At 23.9% G+C, this 16,629-nt stretch overlaps 2 protein-coding genes across 2 annotated transcripts in view; both read left to right on the top strand.

The window, feature by feature from the left end:
- Positions 1 to 6: 6 nt before the first annotated feature.
- Positions 7 to 1,706, top strand: LOC103519357 (dimethylaniline monooxygenase [N-oxide-forming] 5-like). Its single transcript, XM_008484445.3, has one exon. It carries the CDS (start codon positions 35 to 37, stop codon positions 1,223 to 1,225), a length of 1,191 nt encoding a protein of 396 aa, XP_008482667.1. The 5' UTR covers positions 7 to 34; the 3' UTR covers positions 1,226 to 1,706.
- A 63-nt stretch (positions 1,707 to 1,769) lies between these two features.
- LOC113471611 (polyketide synthase PksN-like) overlaps positions 1,770 to 16,629 on the top strand; it is a gene marked incomplete at its 3' end in the record, with an annotated part of 18,052 nt that continues 3,192 nt past the window's right edge. Inside the window, exons 1-2 of the mRNA XM_026830900.1 lie at positions 1,770 to 1,821; positions 7,985 to 16,629. Of these exons, the coding sequence (XP_026686701.1) occupies positions 8,406 to 16,629 (8,224 nt within the window). The remainder of the gene's footprint in view (positions 1,822 to 7,984) is intronic.

Below are 16,629 nucleotides of genomic sequence, written 5' to 3' on the forward strand. Positions count from 1 at the left end.
AAGTGAAGGTAATATTAACTATGATTTATACGAAATGGAGTCAGATTTAGGTGGAGTATGGAATAGTCAAGCTTCCTGTGGTCGAGTATATCCATCATTACATCTTATTTCACCAAAATTTAATACACAAGTTCCAGATTATCCAATGCCAGATAATTATCCTGTTTATCCAAATCATAGCATGATGCTTGATTATTTACGATCTTATGCAAAAAAATTTGATGTATATAATCATTCTATTTTTAATACTGAAGTAATTAATTTAGAACAATATGAAGATATTTGGGAAGTAGAACTTTCAAATGGCAAGAAAAAAAAATATGATTTTATTGCTGTTTGTAATGGTGCTCAACGAGTTGCTCGTTATCCAAATTATTCAGGTTATTTTAGTGGAGAAATTTTGCATTCTATGGATTATAAATCTCCAGATCAAATTAGAAACAAGAGAGTATTAGTTGTTGGAGCAGGAAATTCTGGTTGTGATATTGCGGTAGATGCATCTCATCACTCTGAAAAAGTTTATCATAGCACTAGAAGAGGGTATCATTATTACCCTAAATTTATAGATGGAAAACCAACTCCTCAATGGATGCTACAATTAGGAAATAAATTTTCTTCTAAAGAGGAAACTATGGCTTATATAAAACAAGTTTTCAAGTTAGCTGGTTTTGATGGCGTTGATTATGGTTTAAAAAAACCAGATCATCCTTTAGATGCAGCTCATCCAATTATGAATTCACAAATTCTTTATCATATAGGTCATGGAGATATTTTACCAAAAGATGATATTAAAAATCTTAATGGTAATATTGTACATTTTGTTGATGATACTCATATAGAGGTAGATACTATTATATATGCCACAGGTTATAATCGTCATTTTCCTTTTATTGATAAAGAAAAATTGGAATGGAAATTAGGAATACCTGATTTATTTATTCATATTGCCCCAAGAAATTTAGATAATATATTTTTTTTTGGTTTCGTAAATGCTGCCGCAGGTCTTGGTGATGGATTAAGATTGCAAGGGCAATTTATACGCAGTTATATTCAAGCTTTTATTAGAAAAAGCAAGGGTTATTTAAAATTTCTTAATGCAAAAAAAAATGATAACCCAGATTTGGGGCAAGATTATTTTATAGATTCGCACAGACATTTATGGGAAGTGGATTTTTGGAAGTTTATCAAATGCGCTAGAATGTATCGTGATATGTTAGATGAGTAAATAGGAGAATATATAATTATGCTTAGTAATTTTCAGGATATTAATATAAAAATGCAACAATTTTTAGAAAATGAAATTGTTAATTCTTCAAGAAGTAATTTAAGGAATGATTTAAAAAATAATAAAAAAAAAATAGTTACTCAAAATAAAGAAAAATTAATTTTAAATATAAAGAAAAAAGAAAAAAATTCATTATATATATATTTTTATAAAAAAATCGCTAATATTGTTTCAGAGGTATTAAAAATTCCATTAGAGCGAATGAATATGCAAGAAAATATATCTCGTTATGGAGTAGATTCTATAATTGTTACTGAAATTATAAGATGTATTTCTAATATATTAAATTTTCCAATCGCTCCTACTGTATTTTTTGAGGCAAAAAATATAGAAGAATTAGTTAATATTTTATTTAAACGTTACAGAAAAAAAATTAAATTATATTTTTTTAAAAAAAATAAAATTAATCAAGAATTAAAAGAAAAAGTAAATCAAGAACCAGAAAAACAAGAAATAAAAGAAAATAATACTGACATAAAAGATTGGATAAATAAATTTAAATTTATTATAAATACATCATCAGATTCCATAAATACATCATCAGATTCCATAAATACATCATCAGATTCCATAAATACATCATCAGATTCCATAAATACATCATCAGATTCCATAAATACATCATCAGATTCCATAAATACATCATCAGATTCCATAAATACATCATCAGATTCCATAAATACATCATCAGATTCCATAAATACATCATCAGATTCCATAAATACATCATCAGATTCCATAAATACATCATCAGATTCCATAAATACATCATCAGATTCCATAAATACATCATCAGATTCTTTATTATTTTGAATTTTAATAACATTTTGTGATATTATCATTTTATTATTTTTATTAAAAGTAATTTTACCATATATGCTATTAAAATTTAATTTTTTTAACTGTTTTTTTACTTTTAATGGATTAAGATCATTTGATTTTTCTATTGCATATACTAATGATTCAATATCAATTGCAGCAAAAATTGAATGATAATCAGGATAATATCCAAATTTTTTTTTATATTCATTTGAAAAATTTTTAGCATTACTAAACCAACGATCTTTAAAATTAAAATTAGGCAACCAGGGAGTTATACCATAAGTATAATTATTTTCATTTTTTAGTAAATTCCTAATATTTTTATTTAATAAATCAGAAGTCAATGAAAAAAATATAGGTTTTATTTTAAAAATTTTAATTTGTCGTATAAAATTAATAATATTTGTTTCATATCCAGAAAAAAATATTATTTTTGCGTTTATATTTTTTATTTGTGCTATTAATGAGGTGAAATCAATAGTATTTAATGAATAATTTTTATTTATAATTTTATTTAAATTAAATTTTTTAAATATTAAAGATACTCCATTTGCAATAGCAGAATGAAATGCATCATTAACATAAAGAAACACAATTTTTTCATTTTTTATTTTCATTTTTTTTAAAATTTCTATAGTATCTTGAAAATAATTTTTAGCTGGTATAAATAAACCAAAAACATATTTAAAATTATTTGATAAAATTTGGTTTGAAATTCCACAACTTTGCATAATAATAGTTTTGTATTTTTCGGAAATAAAAGAATTATTAAGTATAAAATTATTTAAAAAAGGTCCTAATAAAAAATTAATATTATCTTCTGTGATTAGTTTAATATATTGACACTTATTAATACCGATATTTGATTGATTATCATATAACTTAAGAGATAATTTTTTAAATGAATTATTAACTTTCACACCTCCACTTTCATTTATTTTATCAATAGTAAATTTATAAGCATCGTGATAATATTTACCAATATTAGAAAATTGTCCAGTTAATGGTATTGATGTTCCAATTTTTATTTCTTTACTGACAATTTTTCCAGAAAAAAATACTGTAAAAAAAGAGAGAAAAAATAAAATATAAGATATTATATTAATTTTGGGAATATGATTATAACGCATAAGTTTCATGTTTTTTAGAATTTTATTAAAATTTTATATTTTAAGATATTGTATTTTATTATTTTTGTTTTTTATTTTTAAATAAATTTTTAAAACTATTAAATTTCTTTTAAAAATAAATTAGTAATATAATACCACATTAATACTAATAAGTAGACTTAATAAGTCATTATTAATACTAATAAGTAGACTTAATAAGTTATTATATTGATTAACAAATTTTTATATTTAAATAATATTAATTTTTATTTTATGATTATAACACCAGAAAATTTAGGTTCCGTACAATTTAGAAAAGATTATAATGTACGTTTTAGTTATGTTGCTGGCGCAATGGCAAAAGGAATTTCCTCAGTAAAACTTGTTACTAGTATGAGTAAATCTGGTTATTTATCCTTTTATGGTACAGGTGGTATGTCATTGTTAGAAATTGAAGAAGCTTTAAAAAAAATTAAGTCTATATTAAAAAACAATGAATCTTATGGAATGAATGTATTAGCTAATTTATCTAATTTAAAACATGAAATGGATTTAGTTAATCTTTTATTGGATTATGATGTACATAATATAGAAGCATCTGCTTTTGTTCAAATTACACCATCTTTGGTGAAATTTCGCTTAAAAGGTTTACATGTTGATAATAATCGTAAGATTATATCAAATAATCGTATTATAGCAAAAGTTTCAAGACCAGAAATAGCATTATTATTTTTAAATCCAGCTCCGTCTGAAATAGTAAATAAATTATTATTAAATAATCATATTTCTCAAAAAGAAGCTGATTTATCACAAAAAATACCATTAGCTTCTGATATATGTGTTGAAGCTGATTCCGCTGGTCATACTGATATGGGTGTAACGTCAGTTTTATTACCAACAATTATACGTTTACGTGATAAAATGCAAGAAAAATATAACTTTTATAATTTTGTAAGAATTGGTAGTGGAGGAGGAATTGGTACACCAGAAGCTGCTGCCTGCGCTTTTTTATTAGGAGCTGACTTTATTGTTACTGGCTCTATTAATCAATGTACAGTTGAAGCTGGTACTAGTGATATTGTTAAAGATATGCTTCAGGATATTAATATACAAGATACAGCATATGCTCCTGCTGGAGATATGTTTGAATTAGGATCAAAAATACAAGTATTAAAACGTGGAGTTTTATTTCCAATGAGAGCTAATAAACTATATGATATTTGGCGAGTTTACTCTTCTCTTGATCAAATTCCATCAGTAATGCAAAGAGAAATACAAGATCGTTATTTAAAAAGAAGTTTTGATGAAGTATATCAAGAAACAAAATCATATTACTTAAAAGAATTACCAGAAGAAATTGAAAAAGCAGAAAAATTTCCTAAAATAAAAATGGCATTAATTTTTCGTTGGTATTTTATTTATGCTATGCGTATTGCTCTTAAGGGAGAAGGTGATAAAATAGATTATCAAGTACATACTGGTCCTGCTATGGGCGCTTATAATCAATGGATTAAAAAAACTTCTTTAGAAAATTGGCGTAATCGTTATGTTAATAAGATTTCAGAAGATTTAATGTTAGCATGTTCTGAATATCTTAATAAAAAATTTCAAGTTTTTTTTCCTAATCATTAGTGATAAATTAAAAATATTAATTATTAAAAATTTAAAATTTTAAATAATTTTTATTATTTTAATTTCTATAAAATTAAAAATTAAGTCAAATTATATTATTGATAATTTATATTTTATAATATAAGTTTTACTTACTTCGTAAGTAGTATTTTAAAATAATGTTTTTCAAATTAATAAAAAATTTTTATTGATTAATAAAAAATAATTTTTTCAAATATATTTTAATTTTTTAAGGATATTTAAAAATGAATAAAATAGATACTCAAAAGAATAAAAATAAAGATATTAAAGACATCAAAGAAAATAAAGACATTAAAGAAAATAAAGGAAATAAAGGAAAAAAAACAGTAGCTACCCTTTATGATTCCCCAGAAGGTCAAATAGGATCAGTTTTATTTGGTGGGCATATGCATTGGGGTTATTGGGATGAAAGTAATTCTAAAGATAATTTTGCGCAAGGATCAGATAAACTTTCAAGAATAATGATTAATAAAACTTCTATTACTAAAGGACAACGTTTTATTGATATTGGTTGTGGATTTGGATTATCTGGAATTCGTTTAGCTAAAGCCAAAGGGTGCAGAGTTGATGGTATTACTATTAGTAAATTTCAACAAGAAAGTGCAATGAAAACTGCGAAAGCAGAAGGATTATTAGATAAAGTTAATTTTTTACATGGTGACGCGCTCAATTTACCATTTGATAATGACAGTTTTGATGGTGGATGGTTTTTTGAATCAATTTTTCATATGAATCATAGTGCCGCATTAAATGAAGCAAGAAGAGTATTAAAATCTGGGTCTATTTTAACCTTAACTGATTTACCTTTATTATCTGTTAGTAAAAATGATAATAAATTTAAAGAATATGTCAAAAAAAATATTCATTCTAATTTTATTTTAGTAGAACATTACCCAGATTTACTAAATAAATCTGGATTTGAATTAATAAAAATTGATGATATTACTTCTCATGTAATGCCATTATTAGTTCCAAAATTAACTGAAGCTACTTTAACATACAAAAAAGAAATTTATAAATCTATACCTAATCCAGAAAAATCTATAGATAATTGGCTTTATTTATTTAAATATATGAGTAAAAATCTTGGTTATATTATTGTTACAGCAAAAAAAATATAATTTTTAAATTATTATAAAATTTATACTAAAAATAAAGAATTAAAGCATAATTTTTATTTTTTAAATTATTAGTATAAATTATTTTATTATAATAAATTCTTTATAAAACATAAAATTATGAAATATAAAAATAAAAATATTAAATTATGTATTATTGGAGGCGGCCCCTTGGGTATTGGTCTTGGTCGTGAATTAAGTGAAGGTAATATTAACTATGATTTATACGAAATGGAGTCAGATTTAGGTGGAGTATGGAATAGTCAAGCTTCCTGTGGTCGAGTATATCCATCATTACATCTTATTTCACCAAAATTTAATACACAAGTTCCAGATTATCCAATGCCAGATAATTATCCTGTTTATCCAAATCATAGCATGATGCTTGATTATTTACGATCTTATGCAAAAAAATTTGATGTATATAATCATTCTATTTTTAATACTGAAGTAATTAATTTAGAACAATATGAAGATATTTGGGAAGTAGAACTTTCAAATGGCAAGAAAAAAAAATATGATTTTATTGCTGTTTGTAATGGTGCTCAACGAGTTGCTCGTTATCCAAATTATTCAGGTTATTTTAGTGGAGAAATTTTGCATTCTATGGATTATAAATCTCCAGATCAAATTAGAAACAAGAGAGTATTAGTTGTTGGAGCAGGAAATTCTGGTTGTGATATTGCGGTAGATGCATCTCATCACTCTGAAAAAGTTTATCATAGCACTAGAAGAGGGTATCATTATTACCCTAAATTTATAGATGGAAAACCAACTCCTCAATGGATGCTACAATTAGGAAATAAATTTTCTTCTAAAGAGGAAACTATGGCTTATATAAAACAAGTTTTCAAGTTAGCTGGTTTTGATGGCGTTGATTATGGTTTAAAAAAACCAGATCATCCTTTAGATGCAGCTCATCCAATTATGAATTCACAAATTCTTTATCATATAGGTCATGGAGATATTTTACCAAAAGATGATATTAAAAATCTTAATGGTAATATTGTACATTTTGTTGATGATACTCATATAGAGGTAGATACTATTATATATGCCACAGGTTATAATCGTCATTTTCCTTTTATTGATAAAGAAAAATTGGAATGGAAATTAGGAATACCTGATTTATTTATTCATATTGCCCCAAGAAATTTAGATAATATATTTTTTTTTGGTTTCGTAAATGCTGCCGCAGGTCTTGGTGATGGATTAAGATTGCAAGGGCAATTTATACGCAGTTATATTCAAGCTTTTATTAGAAAAAGCAAGGGTTATTTAAAATTTCTTAATGCAAAAAAAAATGATAACCCAGATTTGGGGCAAGATTATTTTATAGATTCGCACAGACATTTATGGGAAGTGGATTTTTGGAAGTTTATCAAATGCGCTAGAATGTATCGTGATATGTTAGATGAGTAAATAGGAGAATATATAATTATGCTTAGTAATTTTCAGGATATTAATATAAAAATGCAACAATTTTTAGAAAATGAAATTGTTAATTCTTCAAGAAGTAATTTAAGGAATGATTTAAAAAATAATAAAAAAAAAATAGTTACTCAAAATAAAGAAAAATTAATTTTAAATATAAAGAAAAAAGAAAAAAATTCATTATATATATATTTTTATAAAAAAATCGCTAATATTGTTTCAGAGGTATTAAAAATTCCATTAGAGCGAATGAATATGCAAGAAAATATATCTCGTTATGGAGTAGATTCTATAATTGTTACTGAAATTATAAGATGTATTTCTAATATATTAAATTTTCCAATCGCTCCTACTGTATTTTTTGAGGCAAAAAATATAGAAGAATTAGTTAATATTTTATTTAAACGTTACAGAAAAAAAATTAAATTATATTTTTTTAAAAAAAATAAAATTAATCAAGAATTAAAAGAAAAAGTAAATCAAGAACCAGAAAAACAAGAAATAAAAGAAAATAATACTGACATAAAAGATTGGATAAATAAATTTAAATTTATTATAAATACATCATCAGATTCCATAAATACATCATCAGATTCCATAAATACATCATCAGATTCCATAAATACATCATCAGATTCCATAAATACATCATCAGATTCCATAAATACATCATCAGATTCCATAAATACATCATCAGATTCCATAAATACATCATCAGATTCCATAAATACATCATCAGATTCCATAAATACATCATCAGATTCCATAAATACATCATCAGATTCCATAAATACATCATCAGATTCCATAAATACATCATCAGATTCCATAAATACATCATCAGATTCCATAAATACATCATCAGATTCCATAAATACATCATCAGATTCCATAAATACATCATCAGATTCCATAAATACATCATCAGATTCTATAAATACATCATCAGATTCCATAGGTTACGAACCAATTGCTATTATTTCTATGGAGGGTATATTCCCTAATAGTCCAAATTTACAAATACTTGAAAAAAATTTGCGTAATGAAAATGATTGTATTAGTGAAATCCCGTTAAGTCGGTGGGATTGGAAAAAAATATTTGGAGATCCGCAAAAAGGAAATTTTACAAATGTAAAATATGGTGGATTTGCGCCAGATATTGATAAATTTGATCCTATATTTTTTGGCATGTCCCCTAGAGAAGCGGAACTTATGGATCCACAGCACCGTTTATTTATTCAATGTGTTTGGAAATTAATTGAATCAGCTGGATACGCACCAAAATCTTTATCTGGTAAAAAAATTGGCATATTTATTGGTATTAATTTACAAGATTATGCTCATATGGTTAATAAGTCTAGAAAAATGGATTCGTTGCATCTTACTAGTTTAGGTCATATGTTTTGTCCTAATCGTTTATCATTTTATCTTGATATACATGGACCTAGTCAGGTTATAGATACCGCGTGTTCTAGTTCCTTGGTTGCATTACATCGAGCCATATTAAGCATTCAACACGAAGAATGTGAAATGTCAATTGCTGGTGGTGCAAATTTAATTATTTCACCTGATATGCATATTATGTACAATAAAATTGGTATGATTTCTAAAGATGGACGCTGCAAAACTTTTTCAAAATATGCAGATGGTTATGGGCGTAGCGATGGTATTGGTGTTATACTTCTAAAATCTTTAAAATTAGCCGAAAAGGATAATGATAATATATTAGCAGTTATTCGTGGGTCATCAGAAAATCATGGAGGAATGTCAACTTCTTTAACTGCTCCTAATCCAAAATCACAAGCACAATTAATTATTGAAGCACATAATAAAGCTAAAAGTGATCCAAGAAGCATAGGATATATTGAGTGCCATGGAACTGGTACAAAACTAGGTGATCCAATTGAAGTTAATGGTTTAAAAATGGCTTTTGAAGAATTATTCAAAATAAATAATATTTCTAAATCAAATATTAATTTTTGTGGATTAGGTTCAATAAAATCAAATATCGGTCACACAGAAACTTCAGCCGGAATTGCTGGTGTAATTAAAACGGTATTATCTTTGCGTAATAGTTACTTATATAAAAGTATTCATAGTGAAGATATTAACCCAATGATTGAATTAGAAGAATCACCATTTTATATTTTACAAAAAGGTTGTTTTTGGAAACCTCCGATATTAAATGATAATAAATTACTTCGTCGAGCAGGAGTTAGTTCTTTTGGGGCGGGTGGTTCTAATGCTCATATAGTTATTGAAGAATATATTAAAAACACTACAAAATATAATTTTAAAATAATTGATTCTGATGTATTAATTATATTGTCTGCAAAAAATATAGATAGATTAAATGATATAATTATTGAATTTTTTTATTTCGTAAAAAAAATATTAGAGAAAAAAAAAATAGTAAATTTAGTTGATATTGCATATACATTACAAGTAGGAAGAGAGGAAATGTCAACTAGATTAGCTATAATTGTAAATTCTATTTCACAGTTATATTTAAAGTTAGAGCAGATTTATTTTTCAATAAAGAATAAAGAAAAATTAGAAAATATTATCTCTTGTTATTATGGTAATCTAAAAAAAGAAAAAAATATTTTTTTTATTAAAAATAAGAATTTTATATCAGATAGTGATATTAATGATTGTTTTAATAATAAAAATTATAAACAACTTGCATTATGGTGGATAAAAGGTATAAAAATTAATTGGTTAAAAATTTATGATAATAAAAAACATAAATTACATCGTGTTTCGTTACCTACATATGTTTTTTCTAAAAAAAGTTATTGGATTGAAAATTTAGATAATAAAAAAAATATTGATTATTATTTAAAATCACATACTTTATTAAAAAATAGTATATCAAATTTAGGAAAATATTATTTTAGCGCCAAATTAACTGGAAAAGAATTTTTTCTAATTGATCATATGGTAATGAATAAAAAAATATTACCAGGTGTAATGTATTTAGAAATGGTTTGTTCTGCAATAAAAAAAATAACAATTAAAAATATATCTAATCAATCTATTATTCAATTAAAAAATATTGTTTGGGCTCAATCATTTTTTGTTAATGAAAATTGTTCAAAAATTTTGCACATGAAAATGAATCAAGAAACTAATGATCAAATTTCATATCAAATTTATAGTGAACAAGAAAAAAATAATATTAATGAGCGTATTATTCATAGTCAAGGAATTGCAATAACTAAAAATATGCCTATTATTAATGATATTGATAATATTAACATTGATAATTTATTAGAAAATTTTACAAAAATACAATTAGATACTAATTTTTTATTAGGTAATATTTGTTATCAAATATTTAATGATATGGGCATTAACTATGGACCAACTCACCAATGTTTAGAAAAAATTTATTTTTCACCGAAAAATGAAAAAAAACCCCCTCAAGTATTAGCAAAATTAAAATTACTAAAAAATATAAAAGAAAATTATAAATATTCTAAAAAATTTATGTTTCATCCTGGTTTAGTTGATTCAGGATTACAGGCTTGTATTGGTTTTATGGCTTATTTTGGTTATATAAATTTTGATAAAAAAACAAATAAAGTTATTTTAAATAATAAAAATATAGTTTCATTACCATTTGCACTGGAATATTTTATTTTATTATCAAAACCATCTACTTCACTGTGGGTTTGGATACGTTACTCTAAAAATAGTTTATTTAATAGTAATATTCAAAAATTAGATATTGATTTTTACGATAAACAAGGAAAAGTTTGTATTTGTATGAGAGGGCTATCTTCTCGTTCATTAAAAACTAATAATCTTTCAAAAGATTTTACTGCTTTAGTATATAAACCTATATGGGTTAGAAAAGATATAAAAATAGATATTAAAAAAAACAAAATAAAAAATCTTTCTAATTTTTCTATTTGGTCTAATCATTTTATTATATTATGTGATTTTAATAATAATTTTCAAAAAAATATCGATGAGGAAATTAAAAAAAATATACCACTTTCTAAATATTTTTATTTATGTATACAACAAGAATCTATTCAGGATATTTATACAACTGTTTCTTTGCACATTTTTAGAAAAATTAGAAATATTTTAAAATCTAAATTACAAGGGAATATTTTATTACAAATAGTATTCATTGAAAATGAAAAGAGTATGTTTTTAAATGGTTTATCAGGATTATTACAATCTGTAAACCGTGAAAATACTAAATTTCATGGTCAATTAATTGGATTAAGGGATTATGATGTTTCAAATTTATATTCGTCTAAATATATAGCTAGTATAATTTATTCTAATAGCGTCAATAAAATTTATGAAAATAAAATTCGTTATAGTTCTATTGGTCGTGAAGTTTTTAGCTGGAAAGAATTAAATTTTACTTCTGATGAGCGATCTATTTTTTCTCCATTAAAGGAAAATGGTATATATTTAATAACTGGAGGAAATGGGGGGTTAGGATTATTAATTGCTAAATTTATTACACATAAAATTAATAAAGGAGTTGTTATTTTATGCGGTAGATCATTTTTAAATAATAAAATTCAAAAAAATATCAATAATTTATCCATAAAAAATATTAAAATTAAATATTATTGTTTAGATATTAATAAAAAAATAGAGGTAGAAGAATTTATAAAAAATATTATTAATAAATATAATTTTATTAATGGAATTATACATTGCGCTGGATTACTTATGGATAATTTTATTTATAAAAAATCAAGTTCTGAATTTATTAAGGTATTAGAGCCAAAAGTTAATGGAACTATTCACTTAGATGAAGCTACTAAAATTTTAAATTTAGATTTTTTTGTATTATTTTCATCTATTTCTGGTTCATTAGGTAATGCTGGACAGTCTGATTACGCTACAGCTAATTCTTTTTTAGATATTTTTTCAGATTATAGAAATAAATTAACTTTACAGAATAAAAGATATGGTCGTACTATTTCCATTAATTGGCCACTTTGGTCTAATGGTGGCATGAAAATGCAAGAATCTGTTAAGAATATGATGTTAAAAACTAGTGGAATTGTTGAAATGCCTGATATACAAGGTCTTAATATTCTTTACAAAGTTATAACATTAAATATTTCAAGAATAATGGTAATATACGGTATATCAAATCGAATTCGAAATTATTTAGAAGATATTAATAAAAAAAATATTGATTCATTATTTCAGGAAAATAAATCGTCATCTGAAATTAACTCTAATAATATAAACTATAATGAATTAAGAAATTGTATTTGTAAAATGTTATCTAAATATATTTCAAAATTAATGAAGTTTTCATTAGAAGATATTGAAAATGACGCTCAATTAAGCGATTATGGTTTTGATTCAATTACTTTTTCTGATCTAGCGAATAGACTAAATAGAAAATATCAACTGGAATTAACTCCAACAACATTTTTTGAATATCCTACTATTAATGCTCTTTCAAAATTATTAAGTGTTCAATATTATGATAAGTTTATTTTTAAATTTGGCTTAAAACAGAAATTTATAGATAAATCTGTAAAATTAGATAAAAAATTGGATGTATCTAATTCCATTGAAAAAAAAGAAAAATTATTATCTATTTATAATAATAAATTAAAAAATAGTCCATATAACTTATTGGATAATAAAATTGCTATTATAGGTATAAGTGGTTGTTTTCCAATGTCTCAAGATATTGATGAATTTTGGAAAAATTTATTATCTGGTAAAGATTGTATTAGTGAAATCCCGTTAAGTCGGTGGGATTGGAAAGCTATTTATGGTGACCCTAAAAAAGAAGCAAACAAAACAAATATTAAATGGGGAGGGTTTATTAATAATATTGATACTTTTGATGCTTCTTTTTTTAATATATCTCCTAGAGAAGCGGAACTTATGGACCCGCAACACCGTTTACTTATGCAATATGTTTGGAAAGCTATAGAGGATGCAGGTTATTCTCCAGGTAGTTTATCTGGTAGTAAAACTGCATTATTTATTGGTACTGCTTCTAGTGGATACGGTCAACTAATTGCAAATAGTAATTTTACTATTGACAGTTATAGTGCAACTGGTGTTATTGATTCCATTGGTCCTAATAGAATGAGTTATTTTCTTAATTTACATGGACCTAGTGAACCAGTAGAAACTGCTTGCTCTAGTTCACTTGTTGCTATTCATCGTGCTTTATCTGCAATATTAATTGGAGATTGCGAACAGGCAGTTGTTGGTGGTATTAATTTAATTGTTAGCCCAGAAACACAAATTAGTTTTAGTAAAGCTGGAATGCTTTGTGAGGATGGTAGATGTAAAACATTTTCTAATAAAGCTAATGGTTATGTGCGGGGAGAAGGTGTTGGAATGTTATTTTTAAAGAAATTGAGTTTAGCTGAAAAAGATGGTGATCATATTTATGGAGTTATTTGCGGAAGCTCAGAAAATCATGGTGGACGTAGTAGTTCTTTAACTGCTCCAAATCCTAAAGCACAAACCGAAGTTATTAAAAATGCATATATTCGCGCCAATATAAATCCTCAATCAATTTCATATATTGAAGCACATGGAACTGGAACAGAACTTGGTGATCCAATTGAAGTTAATGCTTTAAAATCAGCATTTAGTGATTTAAATAAAATTAATAATTCTGAAAAATTTATTAAAAATTCATATTGTGGAATTGGTTCTGTTAAAACTAATATTGGACACTTAGAATTAGCAGCCGGGATTGCTGGTGTTATTAAAGTATTATTACAAATGAAATATAAAACTTTAGTTAAAAGTTTACATTGTGATAAAATTAATCCGTATATTACATTAAAAAATAGTCCATTTTATTTATTGCATAATAACTGTAAATGGAAAAAATTACGTGATATTAATGGAAAAAAAATACCTAGACGAGCTGGTATTAGTTCTTTTGGTTTTGGAGGAGTTAATGCTCATTTAGTTATTGAAGAGTATTCTATAAAAAAAGAAGTATTTAAATATAAATCAAACTCTATGGCTTTAATTGTTTTATCTGCAAAAACTATAGAATCTTTAAAAGAATATGCTATTAGCTTAATAAAATTCATTACTATAAATAATGAAATATCTATTAAAAATAAAATTTATGATCATGATAATATATGTAAAATTTTGTCACACATAGTACATAAATATATTTCAAATATTTTAAATATAAATAAAAAAGAAATTAATTTTGATGATCAATTAAGTCAAATTGGATTAGATTGTATCTATGGTGCAATATTATTAGAAAAATTAAGTAAAAAATTTAGTATTGATATTTCGTTTAATATTCTTTTGAATGATCATTCAATTATATCATTTGTAAACGCAATATTATTAAATTATCCCAATTTATATTCAATTATTAATAAAAAATATAAAAAGACACAAATTTTAAATTTTAATAATCATTTTAAAAAAATTAGAAATGATATTAATTTATTTGAATTAGCATATACCTTACAGGTAGGAAGAGATCCAATGGATCATAGATTGGCATTAACTGCAATTTCATTTGATGAAATTTTAATAAAACTTCAAGCTTTTATTGATGATAGAATTAATGATTTTCAGGGATTATATTTAGGAAGAATTAAAGAAAATAAACGTATTTTTTCTATTTTTATAAATGATAAAGAAATTCAAGAGGCTTTAGAAAAATGGATGAAATGTGGAAAATTAACTAAATTACTGGAAATATGGGTATTAGGGATGAAAATTTCCTGGGAAAAACTTTATGGAGAATCATGTTTATACCCAAAAAAACCAAAAAGAATTTCTATACCTGGTTATCCATTTGCTAAAAAATCTTATTGGATAAAAAAAATAGAAAAAAATAAAATATATGATTCTGATTATAAAATTGCAAAAAAAATAAATAAATTACATCCATTAGTTCATGAAAATATTTCAACTTTCAAATATTGTAAATTTAGAACATTTTTAACAGGAAAAGAATTTTTTTTATTAGATTATTCAATTAATGAAACAAAAATATTACCCAATATAGTGTATCTGGAAATGGTTTGTGCGGCTACAGCTATTTCGAAAGATAATTATTATAAATCTTCTGATGTAATAGAATTTCATAATATTACCTGGATTAATCCCTTTGTTTTTAATACAGAAAAATATATTGAAATTCAATTGAATAAAAATATTAATAATACTATTAAATTTAAAATTATTAGTTATTCTACATTAAATAATTTAGATTCCTCAGAATTACAAATTCATAGTAAAGGATTTATATCTTATAATAATTATAATAAATATAACTTATCATATGTCGATATTAATTTAATATTAAATGAATCAGATATACAAAAATTTAACTCCGATCAATGTTATAATTTATTTAAAAAATTTAAATTAATTCATAGTCCAACTTATCGTAATGTTTATGAATTATATGTTTCTAAAAAACAAGTATTAGCAAAATTAATACTACCAAAAATAATGTCAATAACATTGAAAAAATATATATTACATCCTTCCATAATAGGATCAGCATTACAATGTATTATTGGTTTATATTTAGATAAATTAAATTTAACTTCCATAGAAAAAAATTATAAAGAATTATTATTATCATTTGTTATAGAGGATATTTATATATTTAATTCTTGTACAAAATTAATGTGGGTACATATATATTATGATTCTATAAATTTAGCTCAAGAAGATATAAAAAAATTAAATATTGATTTATGCAATGAAAATGGAATTATTCATATAAAGATTAAAGGATATATATCAAATAAATTTAATTTTGAAGATAAAGAATATAAAATTAATTATAATAATAAAAAAATAAATCAAAAAAATATTAATAATTCAATTAATTCCATATTAGATAAATCCGATAAAAATACTGATAAATTACTTTACGAAAAAACTATTGAGTATTTTAAAAAAATATTTTCCTCATTATTAAAGTATCCAATAGATGAACTTGATCCTAATGAAAATATAAATTCTTATGGAATTAATTCTATATCAATTATGGAGTTAAATATTATTTTAGAGAAAAAATTTGGCACCTTATCTAAAACATTATTTTTCGAATTTAATACATTAAATTCTTTGTCTAATTATTTTATATCCTCGTATCATTCTAAATTAATAAAATTATTTAATATAAAAAATAATATAAAAAAAAATAATATAAAAAAAAATAATATAAAAAAAAATAATATAAAAA

The sequence above is a fragment of the Diaphorina citri genome, unplaced genomic scaffold (genome assembly GCF_000475195.1).
Source record: "Diaphorina citri unplaced genomic scaffold, Diaci psyllid genome assembly version 1.1 scaffold2685, whole genome shotgun sequence".
Classification (NCBI taxonomy): domain Eukaryota; kingdom Metazoa; phylum Arthropoda; class Insecta; order Hemiptera; family Psyllidae; genus Diaphorina; species Diaphorina citri.

What these genes read in the sequence shown, in the direction of transcription:
- LOC103519357 (XM_008484445.3), top strand. Translation starts at nt 35, where the DNA reads ATGGAGTCAGATTTAGGTGGAGTATGGAATAGTCAAGCTTCCTGTGGT.